This window comes from Staurois parvus, unplaced genomic scaffold, assembly GCF_062004578.1.
Source record: "Staurois parvus isolate SC_StPar_1 unplaced genomic scaffold, SC_StPar_1.0 ptg000017l, whole genome shotgun sequence".
Taxonomy (NCBI): Eukaryota; Metazoa; Chordata; class Amphibia; order Anura; family Ranidae; genus Staurois; species Staurois parvus.
In genome coordinates, this window is record NW_028317813.1 from 9,271,085 (window position 1) to 9,298,287 (window position 27,203).

At 42.3% G+C, this 27,203-nt stretch overlaps 1 protein-coding gene across 1 annotated transcript in view; it reads right to left on the reverse strand.

The window, feature by feature from the left end:
* Positions 1–27,203, reverse strand: part of KMT2D (lysine methyltransferase 2D) — a 261,049-nt gene that overhangs the window by 209,063 nt on the left and 24,783 nt on the right. Inside the window, exons 2-4 of the mRNA XM_089679503.1 lie at positions 744–831; positions 451–559; positions 56–267 (exon numbers count right to left, since the gene is read on the reverse strand). Coding sequence (XP_089535629.1) covers positions 56–267; positions 451–559; positions 744–792 — 370 coding nt within the window. The 5' untranslated portion in view covers positions 793–831. The remainder of the gene's footprint in view (positions 1–55; positions 268–450; positions 560–743; positions 832–27,203) is intronic.

Genomic DNA, 27,203 nt, shown 5'->3' on the forward strand with positions numbered 1-27,203 from the left:
GCTGGTAATTAGGTCGGGAATGTCTAAAAACATGCGTTTGCCAACACTTCCTCACCTGAGGGTTCAAAAAGCTCCTCCGGTAACACAGACTCTTCAAAACCAATTATAGTTGGGTCCAGGCATGGCGTGCCAATCTCATGCTTCCGACACAGGGCTGGGTTCAGCTGAGGGCGGCTAGGTGAAGGATCAAATCTAAAGAGTTTGCAGTATCCCTTGGGGCTCCGTTCACCACAATTGCAAAGAGCACAGCGCCTTGTAAAAGGACCACTATGCAGAGATGGAAAACAAAATTTTAGTATTTATCAGGAGACAAATGCTCATAGCTATAAAGAAACAAACTGTATAACTTTTTAAATGCTGTGAAATTATTCTATCTTCCTCTGGGCATGGCCAGAAGCAGGGAAATCGTAACAATTTTTTTTAGAAAACTTTTTTAAGCTGGTCTAATACCTGCTACACCGTGGGTCTCGGGGAATACCATCCTCTAGAGATTGGTTGATTGAAGATGGATTGCAAGACTCCTCTGCTTCACAGGCCACATCAGAGCCATTTTCATCAGCTAAAAACAGGAAGATTAATAAATCACAAATAGAAAAAGAATTTTAAAGAATTTTGCAAAAATTTATAACATGGGCTCTATAAAGGCTAAAATGACACCCATGGGAGTGGACGATGACTTTCTCATGTACATAATGGATCCACAGGCATCTGTCTCAACTCTGCACATGACAGCACTGCATTACCTGATGCTTCAGATTCCTTATCCTCGCTGGATGGTTTCTGATCATCCATCCCTGGCCAAGAAACTGGAACTGTCCCTTTGAGGGAGACCTGTGAAAGGTGGTAAATCAGTTGGTACAGTTATTTGGGTTTCAAGCATCTTTAAATATGAATACATGGTGAATAATACAAACAGCTAGGCTCATTTAAACTGCTCAAAGCCTCGGTAATTTTCACCTCAGTTCAGGGTGGATTTGATTTAAATCAAACTGATTTAAATCACGATTTAAATCACTAGCCAGTAAGGCTTGATTTAAATCATAGTTTTCTACATAAAGACCAAGTATTGCTGGTATAACTTTAATATGCAAGTAGATGAAGATTTGTAGAACAACAACTTTTCAAATTAGTTTTTTTATCCCCAGTTTAATCATTCATATTTAGACAACTTTTCTGCTGTACTTAGGAAGGAGAAAAATAATTACCTTAATAATAACAATTTAAATAGATTTATTCAACTAAAACAATAACATTCCAGCATATGTTATTTGCTTAAACAAACATCCATGTTTGTTAACTAAATTTGGCTAAACAAAATACCGTATTTTTCGCTCCATAAGACGCACTTTTTTCCCACTAAAAAGGGGGGGAAATGTCAGTGCGTCTTATGGAGCGAATATGGAGTGGCCGGTCTGGTATTTCCACCGCCGCCGTGTCAGAATACCGGGCCGGCCGCTCAGCTCTGCAGCGGGACCTTACCTGTTCCTCTATCCAGCAGCGCGCTGTCTTCCCGGCTTCTGTAGTGTGGGCGCTCGACTTGACAGCCGGGTCCCAAGTGCGCATGCGCAAGAAGCGGTGCTCTTTGTGAATGGTAAGGCGGCACCTGGGATACGACAGGTCCCAGAAGCCGGCGGACCAATCACAAAGCGCAGCACTTCTCGCTCATGCGCACTTGGGACCCGGCTGTCAAGCCGAGCGCCCACACTACAGAAGCCGGGAAGACAGCGCGCGGATGGATAGAGGAACAGGTAAGGTCCCGCTGCAGAGCGGACACTAATTAAAGAACAACTCCGCGGAAGTAAGAGTGGGTACCTGTCGAATTCAGGTACCCGCTCCCCTCCCTCCCCAAAGGTCAGCAGTCATCTCCTGTACTGTGTCCGCAGTCTCTGGTCATCCCCTGTACTGTGTCCGCAGTCTCTGGTCATCCCCTGTACTGTGTCCGCAGTCTCTGGTCATCCCCTGTACTGTGTCCGCAGTCTCTGGTCATCCCCTGTACTGTGTCCGCAGTCTCTGGTCATCCCCTGTACTGTGTCCGCAGTCTCTGGTCATCCCCTGTACTGTGTCCGCAGTCTCTGGTCATCCCCTGTACTGTGTCCGCAGTCTCTGGTCATCCCCTGTACTGTGTCCGCAGTCTCTGGTCATCCCCTGTACTGTGTCCGCAGTCTCTGGTCATCTCCTGTACTGTGTCCGCAGTCTCTGGTCATCTCCTGTACTGTGTCCGCAGTCTCTGGTCATCTCCTGTACTGTGTCCGCAGTCTCTGGTCATCTCCTGTACTGTGTCCGCAGTCTCTGGTCATCTCCTGTACTATGTCCGCAGTCTCTGGTCATCTCCTGTACTATGTGTGCAGTCCATTGGTTCCGAATATTTATTTTCCTGTTTTCTGCCTCTAAATCCTAGGTGCGTCTTATGGTCAGGTGCGTCTTATGGAGCGAAAAATACGGTATATATATTTTGAGACTTCGACTGTCAGCCCCTTCCTCCTCACACTTCGTTTCACTTTCTTCTTGTGCAGATCTATTCCACTCCAAACAATCAGAAAAATATTGTTTCTATTCTATTCACTGAACTTCTTGAAACTTAGCACTGAAGGGGTTGATTCTGTATTCATAGGTTTGTAGAAGTTAGGATTAAGGTCTTTTACTTAACTCTGTTCATGTTATAACATTTTTGCTGTGAAGAAGAGGCATGTGATCTCCGCTGAGTCAAATTCAGTTTTGAGAACTGCAAAAGTAAACCAAGCATCTGTGATAATATCTTGTAGGTAGAGAAACTGCCCAATAATCTTACAAAAACCTCTGGAAGAGCATGACATTGTGAATGGATTCATGGAATTTATTTACCAAAAAAAATAAACATACAGCCTTATTCTACATAATTAAAGAACTAATCTTTATTTCATGATGGAATAACCTTTGGATGGTAATATATTTTCCTCAAAAAGCATTTTTTTAAAAAATCCGATTTAAATAAAAAAAATCCGATTTAAATAAAAAAAATCCGATTTAAATAAAAAAAATCCGATTTAAATAAAAAAAATCCGATTTTTTTTTGATTTTTTTTTTTTTTTTTTAAAAAATCATTGATTTTTATCCACCCTGCCTCAGTTACAAACATGAACATCCTTCAGGCTAGTTTTAAAAACATCCCTATCACACTTCATTCCTCTTGAAATGACTTGTCCCACAAATTAGTGTTCTGACCATGCATTCATGCTCCCAATCCACAAGCTGAAATAGCTTATACTCATACAGGAGTACTACAGGTTACTACATAATCCGTTTTGTATCCTGTACCACACTCCAGGCCAAACAGGACAAGAGTTTCAGCAACTAAGGTTGGCTACACATCATACAATTTCCTTTAAATGTACTAAAACCATATAATAGGTGGTCAAACCTAAACCGCTTTTAATTTGGCCATTGTACTGCATAGTTGAAGGTAAATCTAAAAGAAATTAAACAAGAAATTTGTATAATGTACGGCCAGCTTAAATTGGGATGTCAATCTAGCTCTTCACTGTCCTGCAGAGGAAGGTCAGGCTGGTTTTAATATACGGGTCCACACATCAAACATTATCATAACAGCCCCTCCCTCTTATATTGTAAGCTCAAAGGAGCAGGGCCCTCCTATCCCTCTTGTATTGAACTGTATTGTCTCCCTTTATATTGTAAAGTGCTGAGCAAACTGTTGGTGCTATATAAATCCTGTATAATAATAATAAAATAGCGGTAGCTCCAATTTTTGTATGTCACACTATATTATCACACAACGCACAATTTTAGTCAAAAATACACTTAATTTTAGGGCACAAAAAGCAATAAATTATCCATTTTTTTTGTAAAATATAAAAGATAAGGTTGCATTGAGTAAATAAATATCCAACACATCAAACCTTAAATTTGCATGCGCTTGTGAAATGGCAACAAAAACTTTAGTACCATGTATTTTCTATAGGTGACGCTTTTAAAGCCCCTTACAGGTCATCAGTTTAGCGTTACGGAGGTGGCCTGGTGCTAGAATTATTGTACTCATTCTGGTATGCACGGCGATATATAACGTGTATCGCAATCATCGTTTTCATGCGTAGGCGCCCCAGTGCATGCTTTTATGTTTTTGCATGCGTACATATGTGGGGGTGAGAGCCTTGAAAATGTTTTTTTTTCTTCAAAATCACATAGGGTACAGTCCCCTGTGAGATGATTTTTGGTGACAGGTTCTTTTCTGAGACATCCAGGGTCTAAAAAGACCCTGCATGTTTCCCTGGGCTCCACTGAATGTAATGCAGTGCACATTGCACTGCATTACATTCTTTCCCGGCTTAGATGAACAATAAGGGAAGGGGCTGTGTCCACTCTCCTCCCTCCCCTATACCCACTGGCACCCACTGAACCATTTACAGCTGTCCTCTACAGCCTTTTACAACACAGATTCTCTCAGCAGGAGGATTTGAATTCCCATGCTGAACATCTTAGGGAGAAGAACTCTGAATCCTGACTGGAGGGAGGAGACACCCACCCCCCTCCCCCCCAACACTACACAAAGAATAAGCACAGCTGTGGCTGTCAATCACAGGCTGTGTGCTAAAGAGCCCCCTCCCACCTTTTTTCTTTTGGTGCCAGAAAAACCATCAGAAGTGACTGAGGAACAGAGGAACAAGGCAGCAGAGAGAAGTTACACACAGAGCTTTGGATAGAAGTAAAACTGTATAGAAGGATATGCTCTGTTCAGATTTCATGTCTGAGGTTTAAAACTATTTTAAAAAATGATACAAAAGGCTTCATTTTTTTTTTTTTTTTTTTTTAAATAACACTCATCATACTTACCTACTCTCTGCAGTGGTTTTGCACAGAGCAGCCCCAATCCTCTTCTTCTCAGGTAACACCAGGCACTCCTCCCTCCTGTTGGGTGCCCCCACAGCAAGCCGCTTGCTATGGGGGCACCCGCTGCTACGTGTGTCCATTCACATTCACAGCTGTGGCTTTGTCCTGCCCCCTTTCTCCTCATTGGTTCACTGGCTGCGATTGAGATAATGAGAAGAGGGACTCCCAGGATAGCTGAGACTCCAGTACACATCGCTGGATCAAGAGAGGGCTTAGGTGATTACGGGGCTGGGGGCGCTGCTGCAAAGAGAAGGTTTTTTACCATCATGCATAAAATGCATGAAGGTAAAAAACCTTGACCCTTTACAACCACTCTAATTAATAGGTCGATCTGGGATCAGATGCAGAGGTCTTGCTGCCAAAGAAGCAGTTGGTGGCTAAAAAAAAAAAAAAAAAAAAAAAAAAAACCATTTTATACCAGGGCTTGAAATATTTGATTTGAATCTAGAAGCCAGTTAAAGTTAGGAGCCAGCTTTTTTTCATTTTTTTTTTTTTTTTTTTTAACCACTTGCCAACTGATTATTTTTACTCCCGTTCCTGCCCAGGCAAATGTTCAGTTTTCAGCACTGTTCATCTGAGCACCACAAAGTGAAAACTCTCTTCAGTTTATTAAAAGTTAACTGAAGAGAGTTTGCACTTTGTGGTGCTCAGATGCAGTGTAGTTGTACATTGATAGTTGATCTCATTTTATCTTCTTTATAAAATCACATTTGAAGGTTTTTATTGTTTGCAATAAGCATTGATTGAGAATTGAATATATTTCTAATTTGTGATGGAAGTCGCTGGGATGCAGTTTGCATTGGATAACGCTTTCTGCATTTGGCCCACTAGATGGTGCTATAGATAAATTGGCATTTATTTTTTTACTTTTTTATTATTTTTGCAAAATTAAATGTTATTTATTTTGGGATAATGTGAGATTGGATGCACATTTTTGTAATTATTATTGCGGGAGAGCAGTGGTGTTTGTACCCCGAGCAGCTTTAAATGTCAGCAGCATTTGTTTATAAAAGGGATCCATCAGAAGAGCCCTCCAATCCCCTTGAGAATGTCTCTGCAGCTAAAATGAGTCGTAACACAGCTTATGCTGACATCACACCGTTTAACCGGCTAGCAGTATTTTTTGAGCTGTTCCTAGACTTTTACGTGTTCATCCTGGGAGTACATTCCTTTTAGTTAATAAATTAGATTGGCAATTTTACACTATAGAGTCTGCATGCTCCTTCCTGGTACTGAGCCATGGTTTGCTAGTGAGCTCTGAGGTTCCCATCCATTCGCATGTAGGATCCATCCTGAATGGTGTGAAATGTTGGAAGAGTAAAACCTTGATGTACCAATACTTTGAAAACCTTCTATAATTATGGGTCTGAATTTTTAGTAAGTGACTGAGACTTCTTATGAAAAGTAACATACGCTCTGGCTGTACTAACAAAGGGGGGTGCTGAGCGCCTAAGCGAGCGCGCAGCGCTTCCCCCTCACGACTGCTTTGTCAAGCGGACACAGTGGAATGCAGATCCCAGTGATCATGTGATCGGTATGTGATCACATTGTAAGCAAATCTGTTATGAATCAATCTCACAACAGCTCTGCTTCTCCTCCTAGTGAGCTGTGATTGGCCTACAGCTGTCAAATGACCACATGGGACCCAATCACAGCACCCTGTACCATGCGACCAGCTCCAGCCAATCACAGATCTCTATTTTGAGCTGTCAAAACTTAACTCATTCATGACAGTTCATGAATGAGTTAGGTTCATGACAGCAAGCTTTCCATTTCAGGAGAAACTACCTTTATTTCTCCTGCAAAGCAAAGTGCAAAAATAACAAAAAATCCCTAATCACCCCCCCCCACAGCAGTACAATGTTTCTATGGTAACATTGTACTATTCTGAGAAAAGTATTAAAGTAAATAAAATTTAATAAAAAAAAATAAAAACCATATTGATAGATATATTTTTTTTTTATTATTTATTTTGTAAACTACTTGCCAACCGCTTACCCTTGGCAAAGCGACGTAATCTTGTGTCACTTCCTATTTTTGGGCTCTTGTCCCACAGGGGAATCCGAGAATGCAGCCGGTAGTTCTGCTGGCTGACCATAGAGCTGGTCAGAGACCAGAATGGCTCCAATCATCTCTATAGTCTAAGAAATCGGAAACTACGAGCATTTCATCAATTAAATTTCACAGGACATAAACAGCGCCATTTGTAAATTGGTGGTGCGGTGTCAGCTCCGGTGCCCCTGCCAATGGACCTTGCTTCAGTCTGCCTCCCTATAGCAACACCACTGCACACACAATGGAGCAGAGCTGAGTGCCAGCCGCTCCCAGCCCCAGCATTCAGATCACTCTGATCAGTGGAGGCTCCTTCCTTGTCCAGTCACTCAGCGCCTCCTCTCTATCAGCTCTGATCTGGCTGTGTGTGCCTTGCAGATAACAGCTCCTGTGTACACTGCCACGTCCTGTGTCACTTCTGCTAGGGGGTGGCACCGCCCCTCTAAGAAATGCCACCCTAGGCAAATGCCTTGTTTGCCTAGCGGTAAATACGCCCCTGGGTACAATGGTTGATGCGTTTCGACTTAGCAAGCCTTAGTCATAATCTATACCATGACCTAGGTTATGACTAAGGCTTGGTAAGCTGAGATGCGTCTATCTTTGTACCTGTGATGTTTTTACTTTGGTCGATTTAATAAAATGAAGATTTTAGAGCAGTGCCGGTAGTGCGGATCGATTTCAGTCTTCTCTTCATCCGTACAAAGTCCAGAATTTATAATGCTAGTCTGAGCTTTCAGAAAGCAGGTGCAGAGAGCGGAATTTACACACCACAGAGCTTGGTGAGGAGAGTTTTGACAGCTGACTGGAGGGACACACCCTTCATACAGCACACAGCTGAAGGATGTCAATCATAGGCTTTGTGCTGGAGGACCCTTTGTCACCTTTTCTCAGTGTCAGGAAAAATTGTCAGATAAGACATGCTAATAGAGGGAAGGAGCAGCAGACTTAAAATGGGTTATTTACTAAAACTGGAAGGTGCAAAATCTGGGGCAACTCTACATAGAAACAAATCAGCTTCCAGGTTTTATTGTCAAAGCTAAATTGAACAAGCTGATTGGCTACCATGTACAGCTGCACCAGATTATGAGTGCCCCTGCCCCAGTTTTAGTAAAACAACCTCTTAGTGTTCCTAACAGACAAGTACACAATATAGAGGGGATATGTTTGTTCTGATTTCACCTGAGGTTTACAACCACTTTAAAACAAGTAAATTATATACTTTCCTATCCATTTACATATGCTAGCAGCATAAAGATTAAAAATAGTCAATGTTGATTGAGTGAAGTTCTGCTTTCAAACGTCCAACACACATTTTGGCAAGAGTACTAATCACTCAGCCCAGCTTGCTGCCCTACACACAGCCAGCTAGAATCATAGTTTGGCCAGATATATATATCCATCCTAACCCTATCTTGTCCATCTAGGAGGTAAAACGTATTTAAAGCATTTTTTTTGTTTACAATAAAAATTACAGATCACCCTTCTTTTAAATTAAGTAGAGACTCCCTGGATTGAATGTTTCTAAAGGTAGAAGGGTTTTCATATCAATGCATTCTCTGCATTACAGTTGGAGGAAAAAAAACAAAAAAAACAAAACAAAAACAAACACACACACACCTGTGTGTGCAACTCTCGCTCCCTTATACAGTCACCCAAGCCCAATCTCAATCTACCGGTGTGCCCAAGAACAGTGGCTCTCTCCCCACTGGACACAGAGCAATGAGCACACGAGTGGCCAGGAGTGTAGGTGGAGGACCCTAGAAGAGGATTGGGGCTGCTGTGCGCAAACTTATTGCACAGAAACAAGTATAACATATATGAAAAAAAAAAAAAAAAACACTTATTGCCCATGTCATTAGCCACCATGTTATATTCTGTATAGATAATTCTTGAAGAGGATTAAAGTCAAAAAAGGAGAGGACAAGATTGCTTCCAGAAAGCTGCATGCCTCTACTAGTGTCGCATGGTTCCCAAACACTTCCTGCTTCCTGTATGTGTCTTACAGAAAATTGATGTCTTTGTAATCATCTGGGTTCTGAGGAAATACAGTCCCATCTGTTCTTCTCAGCACCATGATTTACTACTCTGCAAACTACTACTAAAGGCAGCCACACCATGGATCGAAGTATGACAGTTTTGGTAGGAACAGCCTGAATGTTGATCCATGCATGGACAGGCTGGCTGTACAGAAGCTGATCTACCGATCAACTTGTGTACAACCAACCTGGCGGATTTTCCCTGCTCGTTCAGCCATAGCTGGCAGCACTGATCAGTGTATTCAGAATACAATAGCTCAGCGGGGAGGATTCCCCCATCCACACCAAGTGTGTGGATGAGAGAATTAAATCTTTTTTTTTTTTTCGGTAGCCATATGCCATACACGGGTTCGATGCCGCCCGACATTTGGCTCATGTGTACTAGGCTTAAAGCTGGATTCCTCAACATTCTAGAGTCTTAAAGCATTTCTAAAAGTTCATTTTTTATTTTTTTTTTTTATGTAGAACAAAAACATGCCTATACTTACCTGCTGCGTGCATTGGTTTTGCACAGAGCAGCCTGAATCCTCTTCTCAGGTCCCCCGCAGGCTCTCCTGGCTCCTCCTTTCTGTCTTGTGCCCCCACAGCAAGCAACTTGCTGCGGGGGCACCCAGTGTTCCGTGTGGTCATTCACACACGGAGCCGTGGCTTGGCCCCACCCCCTCTCTCTCTCAATGGCTGACTGGCCAATCACTCCAGCTTGCTGTCGCAGCAAATGAGGAGGCAGAGACCCTGGACAGCTGAGGCGGTCATTCACATTGCTGGATTGCAATGAGGCTCAGGTAAGTATTGAGGGGGCTGGGGGAGCTGCTGCACACAGAATACATGAAGGTAAAAAACCTTCAGCCTTTACAACCACTTTAAAGCAGAGTTCTACCTGGGAAAAAAATAAATAAAAGTCCTGCAGCTACAAAAACTGTAGCTGCTGACTTTTAAAATAGACACTTACCTGTTCCTCGGTCCAGCGGTGTCCTCGCAATCACTGGTTTCACCTGCCCTGTTCTCTCCCTGGCACCTTCAGTGTGGGCACCCGGCTGTGACAGTTCGCGGCTTCACAGCCAGATACCAGGTGCCAGCTGTGCATGCGCGAGAAGCGCTGCACTTTGTGAATGGCCCTGTAGTCTTCTGGGACCTGTCGCGTGTCCCAGAAGACTGCGGGGAGGGAGGGTAGGAGGACAACTTCGGCTTCCGATTGCCTAGGCGATCGCAGCGGAAGTGGGAGCGGGTACCTGGCAAATTCGGGTACCTGCTCCCACCCCCCACAAGGTGCCAATCCTTAATGGGGAGCGGGGGACAAAGGCTTAAAGTGGAACTTCCCCCCCCTTTGGGTGGAGCTCCGCTTTAAGGCAGCATTAACTGAATGAAAAGTACACAGTAAACAAGGGCTGACAGGCTTCTGAAACAAAAACACATCTATACCACTAAATTCTGTAGCACAAAGCTCAGCAATAAACTTTTTTTTAATTGTAACAGATATACGACAAAAGCAATATACAGTCTTGCAGTAAAAAGGAAGACTGTCTCATTACTGTCCTGTCCAAGGATTTACAAATCTGTAATTGCTGTGTAATTCCAACGAAGAGTGGAGTCATGTCATTTCCCAGCACAACAAAACAACTGCCTAATGATAAACACAGCAAAACAAAGAAAACAACCTTGAAATCTCAAGTATTGTGTTTCAAATGCAAAATATGCCAGATCTGAAAAAGTAAACCATTTTACTAGCACACAATATATTTTATATTGTCTATTGGGGAACTCAAAAATACATGGGTGTTAAATTGACACCTTTTCTGGGTTAAAAGGGACACTAAAACACAAACGGTTTAACCACCTGTAGATAATACTGAGGCAGAGCAGCTCTGCTGCGCCGAATGATGTACACGATAGGGGAAAGTAAAACAGATTTGAATATACACAGAAAAGGGGTGTTTAATTGGTGTGAGAATTTAAAGATTCTTTACATTTTTATTGATCAGGTTTAAGGCTGCAACAAACTATTCTTTTTATAATCAATTAGTTGGCCAATTGTTTTAATCAGATAAAAACGTTAAAAGTGTGGTGTACAACTCAGTTAATATGTTATGGTTAAAAAATATATATATCTCCTAGATTGTAAGCTCCAAGGAGCAGGGCCCTCCTATCCCTCTTGTATTGAACTGTATTGTTGCTGGATTGTCTCCCTTTATATTGTAAAGCGCTGAGCAAACTGTTGGCGTTATATAAATCCTGTATAATAATAATTGAATATCTATGTGCAGTTGCTGTTCCCAGTTGCTTCCACTTTGTTATAGTACCACCAACTGTTGACTGTGGAATATTTAGTAGCAAGGAAATTTCACAGATGGGACTTATGCACAAGATTGCTGACCATTCACCAGTGCCTTGGTATAATCTTACCGCACATGCGTGGAATTACTGCGCAGGGAGGAAGTTCAGGTGGGGAAAGGTGTGAGGACTCCACATGACAGCGGGGGCATTACACAGAACAGGCTACAGGAATACACTGCAGAAAATGTAAGAACAATTACATGACACTATGAATTATCCCTATGTGTTAAAATGCAATTAATTCTGGTATCATGCTTTTAGTGGCTTCACTGTATTGAGTTTACTACCACTTTAAAGTGATTGTAAACGCTGGAATTTAATATAATAAACATGTCATACTTACCTGCTCTATACAATGGTTTGGCACAGAGCAGTCCTGATTCTCCTGGCTCCTCCTGCCTTCAGAATGTCCCCATAGCAAGCTGCTTGCTATGGGGTCACTCATGCAGGCTTGATCCCTAGTCGCATTGTGGGTCTGTTGACACGCAGCATGGCACAGCCCCACCCACGTTCCCTCCTGACAAGCCATGATTAACAGCAGCAGGAGCGTATGGCTCTTGCTGCTGCATTTGAGTTCTGTGGGGGGAGCAGTGCTGCTGTTCTAGGGCACAACGATGGAGATAGATGGGAAGCTGGTCACAGAAGGCTTACCCCACTCTATAGAATTCATTAGGGTAAGAGACCTTTTGCCATTAGAGTCACTTTAAATGACTTCCTTCGCCTGCCAATTACTACATGTCCAATTAGGTATTGCTCCTCACACATTCACAAGTTCCCTGACACTTACTGACATGTACATATGGTGTACTGAGCTGTATGTGTGCTGCACTGTGTATACTGATATGTAAACAAACCATGCATTCTGTATGCATTCCAATTGGCTGGCAAACTAAACGATCATGAAAATTGTTGAGAACTAGCTTTATTACAGTATAGATTAGAATTAGTGATGCACCGATATATAGCTAAAAATTATCAGCTGAAAAAAGGGGTTATCAGCGTTTTGCCAATTTAAAAAAAAAGTGCCAATAATGTTTTTGATGCTTTTTTTCCCCTGACATGTTGGTGTTATATCTTTCACTTGTATGTCTTAATTTCAGGCTGCAAAAGCAAAAAAAATAATGTGATTTTAAAAAAGGGAGGTGATTTTTCTATAAACACTGTAGCGGTCTGCTCTACCTATGCAATGTGTGACATCAGATCCCTGCTCCCTGCCCTCTGGAGCTCAGATATGCTATGTAAAATGTGTGCATTAGGCTAGGTCAGTGGTCGGCAAGCCGCGGCTCGCGAGCCACATGCGGCTCTTTACGCGCTTTAATGCGGCTCTCGTGTGCCGGGCGCCTGCTCCCCTCCCTCCTCTCGGGCGGCAGGGACTCTGCAGCGTGATCCAAAAAAAAAAAAAAAACAGCCAGGGCAGCGCGCTCAAATGCAATGATTGGCCAGTCTCGCTGCCACTCACATCCTGATAGCCAGTGAGGGGCAGCGTGACGAACGTGAGCCCTGAGGACCAGAACGGCGCGGGAACACGGCGAGAGGAACGCGCGGAGCAAAAGGTAAGTGAATTGACACAGGGGGGACTTGGCTTACTACTTACTTACTACTACTATATGAGGGATGAATTAATATGGGGGATGAATTACTATGTGGGGGATGAATTACTATAGGGGGGATGAATTACTATAAAAACTTATTGAAACTAAAAACAGTGTACCATCCTATGTATTTTCAGTTTTAAAAATGTGGCTCTCAAAATAAATTTCAATCGTGGTTTTGGCGAGATTTGGCTCAGTTGAAAAAAAAGGTTGCCCACCACTGGGCTAGGTTCACACTGTCATGTTTTGTGTGCTCTCATTTGCGTGGGCACTGCAACCCATTCATTTAAATTGTATGCTGTAAATGCAGGAAAACAGGTCCCTGCACCTTTTAAAAATTGCAGCCACATAGAAATTGCATGGTGCTGTTGCTCCATGCAATTTCCCACACCCAAAGAACCCCCGCAGCTCCCGCGCTCTATTCAATGCTGCGCTGTACTTCCAGCATCAGATCCAGAAACGTTATGCCAGCTCCTGCTCCCGCGCTCTGTTTAATACTGTGCTGTTATTCCACACTCGCTTCAGAAATGATCTGTCTCCAGCTGGCCGATCTGCTGTTATAACAGCGGCAGAGGATGGGGGGGGGAAGAAGCAGCCCTGTTCAATGATGTGCCGTGCTTCCCACACCCGATCCAGAAATGTGCCGCCTCCTGTTCTCAGGTAGGAGAGTGAAGGGGGACCAGAGACACTACTCTGGCTGTGTGTATGATGTAAAGGGGCAATGTGAAGAGGGGCAGTGCTGTTTGCATATGGCGGTGGTGATGTAAGGAGGGGGGGGGGGCATTGCTGTGGAGGAGATGTAAAAGGGGGCAGTTTTGTGGTTGGTGGATGTGAAGGGGCAGAGGACTGTACTGTGGGGAAGGGATGTGAAGTGGGGTATGGAGTTGATGTGAGGAGGGCAGGAGTATACTACTGGGGGATTTGTGAAGAGGGGGTGGGGCAGTGTTGTGGGGGTTATGTGAAGGGGGAACAGTTTTGCTGGGGGTTATGTGAAGGGGGGAGTTGAGGGCTGCTGAAAATAATGGGGGTACTGTAAAGGGATGGGTGGGGGTGATGTGCAGTGGCCTGAGAACACTGGGGGTGGAACGGATGGTCAAAACGTGACATCACTGGGTAAACGCTAACCTTTAAAATGAATGAACAATATAACCTGACCGATTTATCAAAATGGTAGAACTGATCTGGCCGATCAAGGCCTTCGTTTACAGTCCCAGATTCTACCAAAAGAATGAAAAACAGATTGCAACAGGCAAAAAAAAAAAAAAAAGAAGATTCCCCTTAGCCACTTTGATATACACAGTTACCCATGGAGATAGAGAAATGTTATACAACAATTTTGTCAATGTGACAAACTAAACATTCCTTGCAGCAGGTAATAAAACATGATGCAATACACAAATCAAATTGTATGCTTAACACAATCCTGTATTTCCAAATGCCTACATGCTGCGCCTCTCCTGTAATGCAGACACGATTACACAACAGGGGTCACTGCTCCATGAAAATCAAGCTGTGAATGCACACTACCATGTTTACATGAATAAAAACACTGAAGAAAGGAATGTCATTTGTGCATCTGTACCTGGAGCTCCATCAGAGTACCACTTACAAGTACACAATATTGGCAAAAGTATTGGGACGCCTGCCTTTACACACACATGAACTTTAATGGCATCTCAGTCTTAGGCAGGCCATAGACAGGCTGTTTATCAGCCGACTTTTCAGCCGATAAATGAAAAATCGGTTGGCCCCATTGCAGATGCTGCCGTTTTTCGCGGATTTTCCAGCATAACCGATAAAACTAAAATGAGAAGATCCACAAAAAAAACGGCAGATTGGCCGGCCCCACTAACGGCATGAATATCAGCCGATTTTTCGTGCGGACGGAAAATCGGCCGATAAACGACCAGTCTATGGCCTGCATTAGTCTGAAGGGTTCAATATTGAGTTGGCCCACCCTTTGCAGCTATAACAGCTTCAACTCTTCTGGGAAGGCTGTCCACAAGGTTTAGGAGTGTCTATGGGAATGTTTGACCATTCTTCCAGAAGTATATTTGTAAGGTCAGGCACTGATGTCGGATGAGAAGGCCTGGCTCACAGTCTCTGATTTAATTAATCCCAAAAGGTCTTCTTTCGGGTTAAGGTCAGGACTCAAGTTCCTTCACCCCATACTCCCTCATCCATGTCTTTATGGACCTTGCTTTGTGCACTGGTGTGCAGTCATGTTGGAACAGGAAGGCGCAATCCCCAAACTGTTCCCACAAAGTTGGGAGCATTTACTTGTCCAAAATGTCTTGATATGCTGACACCTTAAGAATTCCCTTCACTGGAACTATGGGGCCAAGCCCACCTTATGAAAGAAACCCCACACCATAATCCCCCCCCTCCACCAAAACTTTACACTTGGCACAATGCAGACAGGCAAGTACTGTTCTCCTGGCAACTGCCAAACCCAGACGCATCCATCGGGATTGCCAGACAGAGAAGAGTGATTCATCACTCCAGAGAACACATCTCCACTGCTCTAGAGTCCAGTGGCGGTGTGCTTTACACCACTGCATCCGACGCTTTGCATTGCACTTGATGATGTAAGGCTTGGATGCAGCTGCTAGGCCATGGAAACTCATTCCATGAAGCTCTCTACGCATTTGTCATGCTAATCTGAAGGCCACACACAGTTTGGAGGTCTTTAGCTATGGACTGTGCAGACAGTTGGCAACTTCTGCGCACTTTGCGCTTTAGCATGTGCTGACCCTGCTCTGTCATTTTATGTGGCCTACCACTTCATGGTAGTTGTTCCGAATTGCTTCCACTTTGTTACAATACCACTAACAGTTGATCGTAGCAAGGAAATTTCATGGATAGACTTATTGCACAGGTGGTAACCTATCACAGGACCACACTTGAATTCACTGAGATCCAGAGCGCCCATTCTTTCACAAATATTTGTAAAAACAAACCGCATGTCTAGGTGCTTGATTTTATACACTTGTGGCCATGGAGGTGATTGGAACACATGAATCCAATGATTTGGAGGGGTGTCCCAATACTTTTGGCAATATAGTGTACCTTTTTATGAAAAAATAAACATGCTATTACTTCCCCGTTCCTCTTCTCAGGACCCCCCACCAACACCCTGGGCTGATTCCTTCCCCCAACACCCCCCCCCCCCGGGGAGTGCCCCCATAGCAAGCCGCTAGTTATGGGGACACTCATGCATGCTTGCTCCCGACCCCTGCTCCCTCCTCAACGTCTGACTGTAGCGGGAGCCAATGACTCCTGCAGCTGTCCCCAAGCCAATGAGGCATCAGAGAGCCAGGACAGCAGCTGCTTTCAAGCACTTTGCTGTATTGCAATCTTAATCAGGTACTGTATTTTTCACTCCATACGATGCACCAAGATTTTAGAGGAGGAAAACAAGGAAAAAAAAAAGAATATGCTGAACCAATGGACTGCAGACATAGTGGTAGAGGAGATGCCCAGAGACTGCAGACATAGTGGTAGAGGAGATGCCCAGAGACTGCAGACATAGTGGTAGAGGAGATGCCCAGAGACTGCAGACATAGTGGTAGAGGAGATGCCCAGAGACTGCAGACATAGTGGTAGAGGAGATGCCCAGAGACTGCAGACATAGTGGTAGAGGAGATGCCCAGAGACTGCAGACATGGTGGTAGAGGAGATGCCCAGAGACTGCAGACATAGTGGTAGAGGAGATGCCCAGAGACTGCAGACATAGTGGTAGAGGAGATGACCAGAGACTGCAGACATAGTGGTAGAGGAGATGACCAGAGACTGCGGACATAGTGGTAGAGGAGATGACCAGAGACTGCAGACATAGTGGTAGAGGAGATGACCAGAGACTGCAGACATAGTGGTAGAGGAGATGACCAGAGACTGCGGACATAGTGGTAGAGGAGATGCCCAGAGACTGCGGACATAGGAGTAGAGGAGAGATGACCAGAGACTACAGACACAGAAGAGGAGATGACCAGAGAGTACGGTCATAGTAGAGGAGATGACCATTGTCTACAGATATGCGGGAAGGGGAGGGGGGGGGAGAAATGGAGGCCAGTGACAAGCGGGTGAAAGGGAATGATTTTTCCCAGTCCCAAATGATGCAAAGAAGAACTTTGGGTGAACTTACGCTTAAAAATACAATATACCACCCAAGCCTCAGTAACCAATTCTTTGCTCCATCCTTATTACCTAGAAGAAAATTTTCAGTTTTTGGAGATTTCAGAAAAAAAGGGGGGGGGGGGGGGGAGAGTAAGCCACAATGCCTTTGTTTTTTTAAACAATACTATGTGAATGGGACCATGTAACAAGTAGTAGTGGTTACTTTCCACAAAACACAAACACACAGACTTAAAATCAGAAGGATCTATAGACGGATGACGCTAATCCTTAAAAAGCAAAAATGACAAATGTCCTTTTTCAATTTTGAGGCCCATCAAGTTGTCCAGTTAAAAAAAAAAAAAAAAGGGGGGGGGGACCACCAGGGGAACAAAGGACCAATGGGGTAGGAGAATGTAAAACCCAGCCAGAACATCACAGGAATTTGCAGAAATTAGTTTTATAGAACATTTGTTTCGCTCATTACATGAAAGCAAGTTACATAATCAGGGGTGTGTAAATTTTTTAAAAAACTACTTGTCCAGGGTATAAAATCGGGACCCCAAACTACTTGTCCAGATGAGAAAAAAAAAAAATTTAGCCAAAAACGTATTTAAAATCGGAGGAGATTTTAGGAATGTCTGGGGCTTTTAAAAACAAGAGGCTTTGCATTGTTTATCTCCTCCTCCCTCCCTGTCTCCAGCACCACACCTGAGGACTAGCAGGGAGGAGACAGACCTTGCAGTGTGATGAACAAGGATTGGCTGTTCGCCAGGAAAGGATGGGTCAGGGTTTATAATTTATCCCTTTTGCTGGCAGAGCTGTTTTTTGCCACATTTAAAAAAAATAATTTTCGGCAATGAAGATTACATAAAACCGCCGAACATGATATAGAGAATAAAGTAGAGGTAGTTCCAATTTAAGTTAATTTTAGGGCACAAAAAAAAAAAAAAAAAAAAAACAACAACTACCCTATTTATTTGTAAAATATAAAAGAGGAGGTTGCAGCAAGTAAATAGATATCCAACTTGTCAAACCTTAAAATTTGTGCGCGCTCGTGAAATGGCGATGAACTTCAGTACCCTATATTTTCTATAGGTCAACACTTTTAAAGCTCCTTATAGGTCACCAGTTTAGCATTACGGAGGAGGTCTGGTGCTAGAATTATTGCCCTCAATCTGGCGTGCGCGGTGATATGTGAAATGTGTATCACAATTGACGGTCATGCGTGTGCTTTAACATTTTTACGTGCATATATGTGGGGGTGATGGCATCTTTTTTTTGGGGGGGGGGGGGGGTGTTTAAAAAACAAAAAGTGTGTGTATAAAATTATATATATATATATATATATATATATATATATATATATATATACACATACATACATACACACGCACATACATACACACACATATACATACACACACACACACACACACACAGTTGTGCTCAAAAGTTTGCATACCCTGGCAGAAATTGTGAAATTTTGGTATTGCTATTGAAAAATATGACCATGCCAAAAAATGCTCTTTTATTTAAGGATGTTGTTTGGCTCCTTTTGGAATCGTAACAGAAATCACCCAAATGGCCATGATCAAAAGTTTACATACCCCGAAATGTTTTTTATGTCCTTTTCCATCACCTTATTACGCGGGACTTTTGACAGTTCTTTTCTGATCCCCATGGCTCAGTATCTAGCCTATTCAGTGCTTCCACGTAAGAGCTAACAAACTAAATAACTATTTATACACTGACACAAATTGCAATTTAAAAAAAACCACAGATGTGGGACATTAACCTCTAATTGGCATTTTAACCCATGTGTGTCTATACCAAGGCCAAACATTCCAGGGTATGTAAACTTTTGATCATGGCCATTTGGGTTATTTCCATTATGATTTAAAAAGGAGCCAAAACAACGATTTGATAAGAAATGGCTTCATATGACCATCATCCTTAGAAATTGTGAAATTTTGGCACTGATTGCATACCCTGGCAAAAAAAGTTGTGTGTGTGTGTGTGTTAATGGTAGCATCTTCTCTTTCAATATAGAGCAGTACATCTATGAACTCATAATACTATCCATGAAATGCAGCTCCCCAACACCAGGAGCACTCATTCAGCCCCACAGAAGGACACTGCCACCACGTTTTACTGTAGGCACCGTGCATTTTTCTTTGTATTCACATTTGCGACGCCATACAGTCCCAGTAGTCTTCCTTTTCAGCATGGGCCCTGGAAAATTCTAGGTGGGCTTTTTTGTGCATGGCCTTTAGGAGAGGCTTCCTACATGGACGACACCCATGCATGCCATTTTTCTGCAGTGTACGCCGAATTGTGTCACGTGAAACAATCACCCCTCCAGTTTGGCTTTCTACCTCTTTAGCTAGCTACAGTGAACTTGCATGGTGATTTTCTTCACCTCTTAGGCTCCATGCACACCGGGCATTTTAATAACGCTGGTAACATTAGCTGTGTAAAGTCACATTAAAAAAAAAAACAAGAGTCTTTCAGCATTTTTGCATTAGCAATTAGATGTGCTTTGCAGTTTTTAGCGGTTTCTTTTTACCAAAAAAAAAAAATCCAAAACCGCTGGTTTGCCACAATTTACAGCGATAGAGCATTTTACAGCTAAAAAACTCCTATAGAAACACCACTAGTTCTGGAGGGTTTTTCCTGCAAAAAAAAAAAAAAAAAACCCGCAGATTACAGTCTGTGTGCATTAACACAGGATAACATGCTGGGGAGTTTACTGGCTGTAGAAAAATAAATAAATAAAAATCAAAAGCCAAAAACAGCAGCTGTAAAAACGTTCACTGTGCATGAGGACTTATCAGAAGATGCTCCTGTCAAGGTGTTAACTTCCATGGACAGCCTGGACATCTCTGTGAGATGGTTGCAGTTCCATCTTTGTATCACGTTTGCAACAGTATTCTGACTGATAAGTAAAGCTTTTCTGATCTTCTTGCAGCCTTCACCTTTCTTTTGTAAAGAAATTATTTTTTCTCAGGCCTTGTGGCATTTCTTTTCCATGTGGTGTCCTTGCTAACAGCATGAAATGTAAAGGGGTTTTCTTGTTAGGTAACGCCCTTTAATAATCAACTGTCTGCTGAACACCTGTTTAATGAATAATTAGACTCAACAGTAGTTGAATTCATGTTAATTAGAATTTTGTTGTCCAACATTTAGCTGTGCTCCTTAGACTTTCATTGGGGTGTATTCATTTTTGCAACAGGGTATTGAATGATTGTTAGGAAAAATACTTCTGTCTGTGCAAATTAAATCTTGTTTGCAATCAATGGCTTGCATTTGTGGGAGTATTTTGCAGTATAGCGTCCCATAAAAAATGTTGATTCTGAAAGAAAAGGTTTCTCTAACAAATCCGTTGGGGTGTAACACACACCAAAAAATTAAAGGAACAGTATAGTATAGTATCAAGTCAGTTAAACTCATGGGATATTGATCTGGTCAGTTAATGAAATTAACAACCCCCTCTGCTACTTAACACCAAAGCAGCTGAAACTGATTAACAGGTGCACTAGATGGGCAACAATGAGACGACCCCCAAAAAAGGTGGAGGCCACTGACTTTTTTCCCCTACTCATCTTTTCTGTTTTTCACAAGTTTTGCATTTGGCTAGAGTCAGTGTCACTACTGGTAGCATAAGGCGATACCTGGACCCTACAGTGGTTGCACAGGCAGTCCAACTTCTCCAGAATGGCACATAAATACGTGTCCATTGCCAGAAGGTTTGCTGTGTCTCCCAGTACAGTCTCAAGAGCATGGAGGAGATTCCAGGAGACAGGCAGTTACTCTAGGAGCTGGACAGGGTCGAAGGTGGTCCTTAACCCATCAGCAGGACCGGTATCTGTTCCTTTGTGCAAGGAGGAACACTGCCAGAGCCCTACAAAATTACCTCCTGCAGGCCACTGGTGTGAATGTGCCTGACAAAACAATCAGAAACAGACTTATTGAGGGTGGCCTGGGGGCCAGACTTCCTCTAGTGGGCCTTGTGCTCCCTTCCCAGCACCACAGAGCTCCATTGGCATTTTCCATTTAACACCAGAATTGGCAGGTCCACCACTAGAGCCCTGTGCTTTTCACAGATGAGCGCAGGTTCACCCTGAGCACATGTGACAGACGCAAAAGGGTCTGGAGAAGTTGTGAAGAATGTTATGCTGCCTGTATCATCGTTCAGCATGACCATTTTGGTGGTGGTCAGTGATGGTTTGGGGACGCATATCATGGAGGGATGCACAAAACTCTACAGGCTAGACAATGGCACCCTGACTGCCATTAGGTATTGGGATGAAATCCTTGGACCCATTGTCAGACCCTATTGCTGGTGTAGCGAGTCCTGGGTTCCTCCTGGTGCACAACAATGCCTGGCCTCATGTGGCGAGAGTATGCAAGCAGTTCCTAGAGGATGAAGGCATTGAAACCATTGAATGGCCCCCACACTCACCTGGCCTAAATCCAATAGAACACCTCTGAGATCATGTTTCGGTCCATCAGACACCGCCAGGTTGCACCTCAGACTGTCCAGGAGCTCAGTGATGCCCTGGTCCAGATCTGGGAGAAAATACCCCAGGACACCATCTGTCATCTCATTAGGAGCATGCCCTGACATTGTCAGGCATGCATAAAAGCACATGGGGGCCATACAAACTACCATTTTGAGTTGCTGCAATTAAATTTCAGCAAAATGGACTAGCCTGCTGCATCATGTTTTTACTTTGATTTTCGGGGTGTCTTTGAATTCAGTCCTCTGTGGGTTAATTTTCATTTCCATCAATGAGGCATTCTTACGTTTCTAACATATTACCCAGTCCATACCAGTATAGATGTCCAGCATGCTATTTTTCTCCATTGAGATCTGATGTGTTTTCAAAGTGTCCCTTTAATTTTTTTGAGCAGTGTATGTACAAACTCCTACGACCTGACATGTGGGTCAAACGTTAGGTGAGAGTACATCTGGTGGATGAGAAGCACTGTGGTGCAAAGGAGTGGTAGATGGGAGAACCACAGAAATTTATTGCAAAGAGACAATTTTTAAATGGATTTCTCACAAAGACTGTATTGGCATTGCTTGATGTTTTACAATCTCTTTATATTTATAGGTTTTTGGGGTTATAAGGGGTGAAAGCACAGAAGCACAAGATATTTAGGTTTCTTTTTTGGGTAATACTCTTCCAGAGTATTTAGTGCCACACTTTGTTGATTTTATTTTAAGTACCAACACCAGCTTGTTAAAAAAAATAAATTAAATAAAAACACCACACCAAACTACCCCCAAACACACAAAAGCTGACAGTTGCACTGCACAGCACCATATCGTCAATGAGCCACACAGTAACTGTGTAAGGGTCCATGCACACCGACTTAAAAATCATTGCTTCTACAGGAGTTTTGCCTGTAGATGCAGCTTAGTTTTTTTCCTATGTGTCCACGCACATTAGGACAATTAAAAGGCATATTTTAAGCTCAATGTTTAGAGACAGGAAAAAAAAAAAAAAAAAAAAAAAAAAACACCCTTTCTGGTTTGCATTTTTGATTGGAGCTTTCTGGCAGGAAAAAAAAAAAAAAAAAAAAAACACTCTACTAACCTATGTACAAAAATAGTCGATATTGGCGTTTTTTTTCCTGCCAAGGGAACTGGCGTTTGTTTTTTAAGATCAGAGTGCATGGAGCCTAAATCATGAATGTACATTCCCATGTGAACAACCCCTAGTCTGCCACAAATCCTGTGGTTGAAACACTTCCAAGCATTTCCCTGGGAGCCTGCCCCAGCACCTGTTTGTCTGTTCTGTTCAGTGATATCAAGTTTTCCTACAGATAAACATACATATGCAGAGCCCAGCATGGAGAGAAATCTGTATCCCCCCCCCCCCCCAACATAAAAATGATAATTTTGGGTTCGACATGATGGCAAGCCATTTTAGAAAGACAAAAAATTAATGTGTACAACCCTTTCTATTTTTCAAGCTTATGCAAACCCTGATTATCCCCTAATTGCAATACCATGCAGATAATAATCTATTTTTAACATTACACTGCACTGCTGAATTACATTCTTACAAATTAACAGCTTACATGCCATCACCAGATATCATATGATGAAGGATTCAAAAATGGCAAGAAGGTATGAAAACACAAACACTATCATGATAAGATACATGCGAAAATTATCTTCTTGGTCTCTTATTCATCAGACAGAAGAACCAAGGCAAGTATTTGCTATCTTTTACCTAAAATTTAAGTAGGAAATGTTTTAAAAATCTGATTGTAAAGTAGAACAAGATATTTAGAGCAGGGAAATCCCCATTCCTTGCAGCCTCCGCCCCTGAGAAAGAGCTCACATGGGTGCTGTCAAAGGATGACAAGCAGAGACAGTCAGCCAATCAGTGGCTCTATTTGAACACTGATCTTGTCCCATGACAGCACCCAAAACGCTCCCTGATCCAGGAGTCTATTTGCAGGAGTCAGGCCAATGAATTGTGATTGGTTAGAGTAAACATTCTGTATTTTAAAACTGGATCAGTAAAGTATAGATTGCCAGTTAATGGGTCAGATCACCCTTACCAAAAACGGTCTATGCCGATAAGGGGCACCTATAGATAAAAACAGGTCCAACAAAAGTTGAATAATACACTTGCTATAGGAGGTAGGCCATTTTATGTACTTCCTGAAGCCTGACAGAAATCGCCCTAGGACATTGCTAAGGCTGGCCATACATTATACAATTTTCTTACAATTTCCTTTACCTTCAACTTATGTAGTGTAAGGGCCTGCCTGATTGGATACAATTGAAAGTATGGTTTAGGTTTGAACCCATATTTGGATTATTGTAAATCTAAATGAAAATTGTACAAGACATTTCTATAATGTATAGCCAGCTTTAATGAGGCCTAGCCATTACTGCTCACCTCCTCCATCACAGGAGTGAGATCTCAACTCTGAGCTCCTGGATCAGGGGAGAGAGAGCAAGGCAAGGGTTTTTTTTATCAGAGAAAGAGCTCCCTTCTGTGAGGTGAGCGGTAACAACTAGGCCTCATCTAGCAACATCCTAGGAGTATTCCAGTCAGGCTTCAGAAGTACATAAATGGCCTACACCTCTATCAAGAGCATTATTCAACTTTAGTCAGAGCTGCACAGTTTGTCTTTATGTACAGGAGCCCCTTCTCTGCACAGGCAGCTTTTTAGTAAAAAGTGAACTAACCCTTCAAGAAGGCATTTTTACAGAAGTGGACATTTTATGCATGTATGTATTTCATAGACACATTTTAAAGGAAAGACAATTCCATTAGCACATGTAAATCTACCCATAGCACCTTCACATCAATCCTCACATACCTTCCAATGCTAACAGCAGCACTGTGACTACACTGATTCACACAAATCAAGCTGCAATAGCATCCTTCTAATGTACTGAATTGTACGCCTGTTATGAGCATGACTGCAAGCTAGGATAACATTCGATTATTTCATCTTAAAGAGATGGCTAGTTTTTAAAGAACTCTCCAAAATGTGTTAGGAGGAACCATGGAAGACATATAAGCAGATTCAACTTCAGCTCTAAATCAACCTGTCACAATCACCGGCAATTCAAACAGAGAATATAATGAAAATGCATAGGCAGAAATTACTCTCAGTGAAAGCCTTAGGTCCTAATGGTCACCAGATCCAGCAATTGAAGTGTCTGATGTTACACACAACTTGAGTTCTTCTGTTACCGCTGAGATTGGCCTTGCATGCCTCCCCTACCTCCTTTACAATGAAGGAAAATGTCACCAACCAGATTGGTGGGGGTGGAGCCAAGTTAGACTTTTACAGGCAATGTCAGAAATGAAATCGGTCTACAACACTGCATTTAATTATCATTTTGTCAAAGAATCAATCACTGCTGGAGCACCTGCAATCAACAAGTATTTGCAGGATTCGACCCATCTTCCCTATAAGTCCTCATGCACACTGGACATCTTTACAGCTGCTGTTCTTGGCTTTTGATGTTTTTTTTCTACAACTAGTAAACCTCCCAGCATGTTATCCTATGTGTCCATGCACACAGACAAAAAAAAAACCAAAAAAAAAACAAACAAACAAAAAAAACACAGGACTAGTGGGTTTCTAGAGGAGTTGTTAGCTTGAAAAACACTCTAACCTTGAAAAACACAGTAAATCATGGCAAACCCGTGTTTTTGGACTGGGAAAAAAAAATAAAAAAAATAAAAAAAAAAATAAAAAGGCGGCAAAATGCCCATAAACACTAATACAAAAACACTGAAAAACTCATGTTTTTAACATGACTTTACACAGCTAACGTTACCAGCGTTTTTAAAATGCCCAGTGTGCATGAGGACTTACATTGCATCTCACATGAAACAAGAAAACAAAATCTAAATAAAGCAAAACTAAATCCACTTATTTAGCAATTTACTGAAACAGGTCTATTCAAGGAATACCACGAATGAGAACTGTCCCACTTGCTTGTGAGCTCAAATTGTCACGCTATGATGGCCGCTTATTCATACTTACCTATTTTCAGCCTAGTCTGGTCATGTGATGAGGAAGAGGAAGGGGGACAATTAGGATAGATTAAAAATAAATTATATCATATATACCCGGATACTACAGCAATTGGTATACCGCTAATTAATAATAATTTGGGGAGGGAGAGGTTGAGTAATCGCTCCCCTCCTTGTCCTGACCTTGTCAAGTGACGTTAGAATATCACTTCTGGATCCCTGTTGACAGATTTCCCAGCCATAGAAGCCAGGAAAGAACGTAATGCAGTGCGATGTGCACTGCATTACATTCAGCGGGGCACAGGGGAGACCATCCAGGGTCTTTTAGACCTTGGATGTCTCAATAAAGAGAACCTGTCACTAAAAATCATGACAGAGGACCTTTTATCCCCTATGTGATGGGGGGAAAAAAATAAAAAAAGTTTACACCCAAGCACATAACATCCCCTCAAGAAGTGGAAAAAAAAAAATTTGAGGCCACCCCCATCCCTACATATACACACGTACAAATGTAAAAGCACACGCTGGGACGCCCCAGCATGAGACAGCCTCTGATGACCTATAAGGGGCTTTAAAAGTGTTTCCTATAGAAAATATAGGGTACTAAAGTTCATCACATAATGTTAAATGCATAATGCACCTGACCATGTTTCAAACTACACCCTTACTTAGGGTTTACCATGAAACAGTCAAATCTCCCCCAGCCCCTCCACTTACCTGAATCATGGGGTGCTCATCTCTGCATCCTTCTGTATTTTTAATTGAATTCAGCCTGGCTTCTCTTGCAGAGCCATTACATCCATTCCCATGATCTCTCACCATGGCTAAGGGATTTAGGTCTCAATGGAAACAAATGCAGTGATGCTTCGGACACTTGTAGTCCAGTTACTACTACTTCCTTCTCCAAAATGGTAGGTCCATACCTCCATAAAGGAGCTACAGCTGGAGAAAGTCTGTAGGAGCCTGTGCATTGCATCCACAATGCTCTAGTCATGGCTGCAAAGCTTTCTAATGCAAAAATTAAAAAAAATGCACCTTTTCCCCCATAAATATGGGAGCATTTATTACACTTAAGCAAAAGATGGACTATAGGATAATGTTAGCAGCTGACAAGAACAGCTGACAGACCTGCCAAAAATGACGGTATATTACGAATCCTATGCGGAGTAAATAATCACTATTATTAGTGGATGCAAATATTTTGAGATCGATTAGATCATGAAAAAGGTAGACATTGGAATCATGGTGAACACATTGTCAATCACGAAAATCAAATCAATAAATAAAACAAAAAAGCGTTGTGTTTTCACTTAGCTGCATCTATTGCAGAAAAGGCCAAAAGACTTCTTCTGTATTTGGTATAGGAAGTCCATATGTTGAATCCACATATATGTATATCTTCAGTATTAAATTTTCTTAATCTTTGTCTATCTTTAAGATATCAAACTTTTCCTTCAAACGTTCATAAAAATGTGGTGATGAAAAATGGATGAAAATCCTTTTTAACTCATCATCATCACATAGATTGGTTAAGACAATTTCATTGTGTATGGCCAATTCAAAAGAAGGACTTTCATCATTCATTTTTCATCACCACATGTTGATGAACATTTGAAGGAAAAGTTTGATATCTTAAAGATAGAAGACAAAAGATTAAGAAAATTTAATAATGA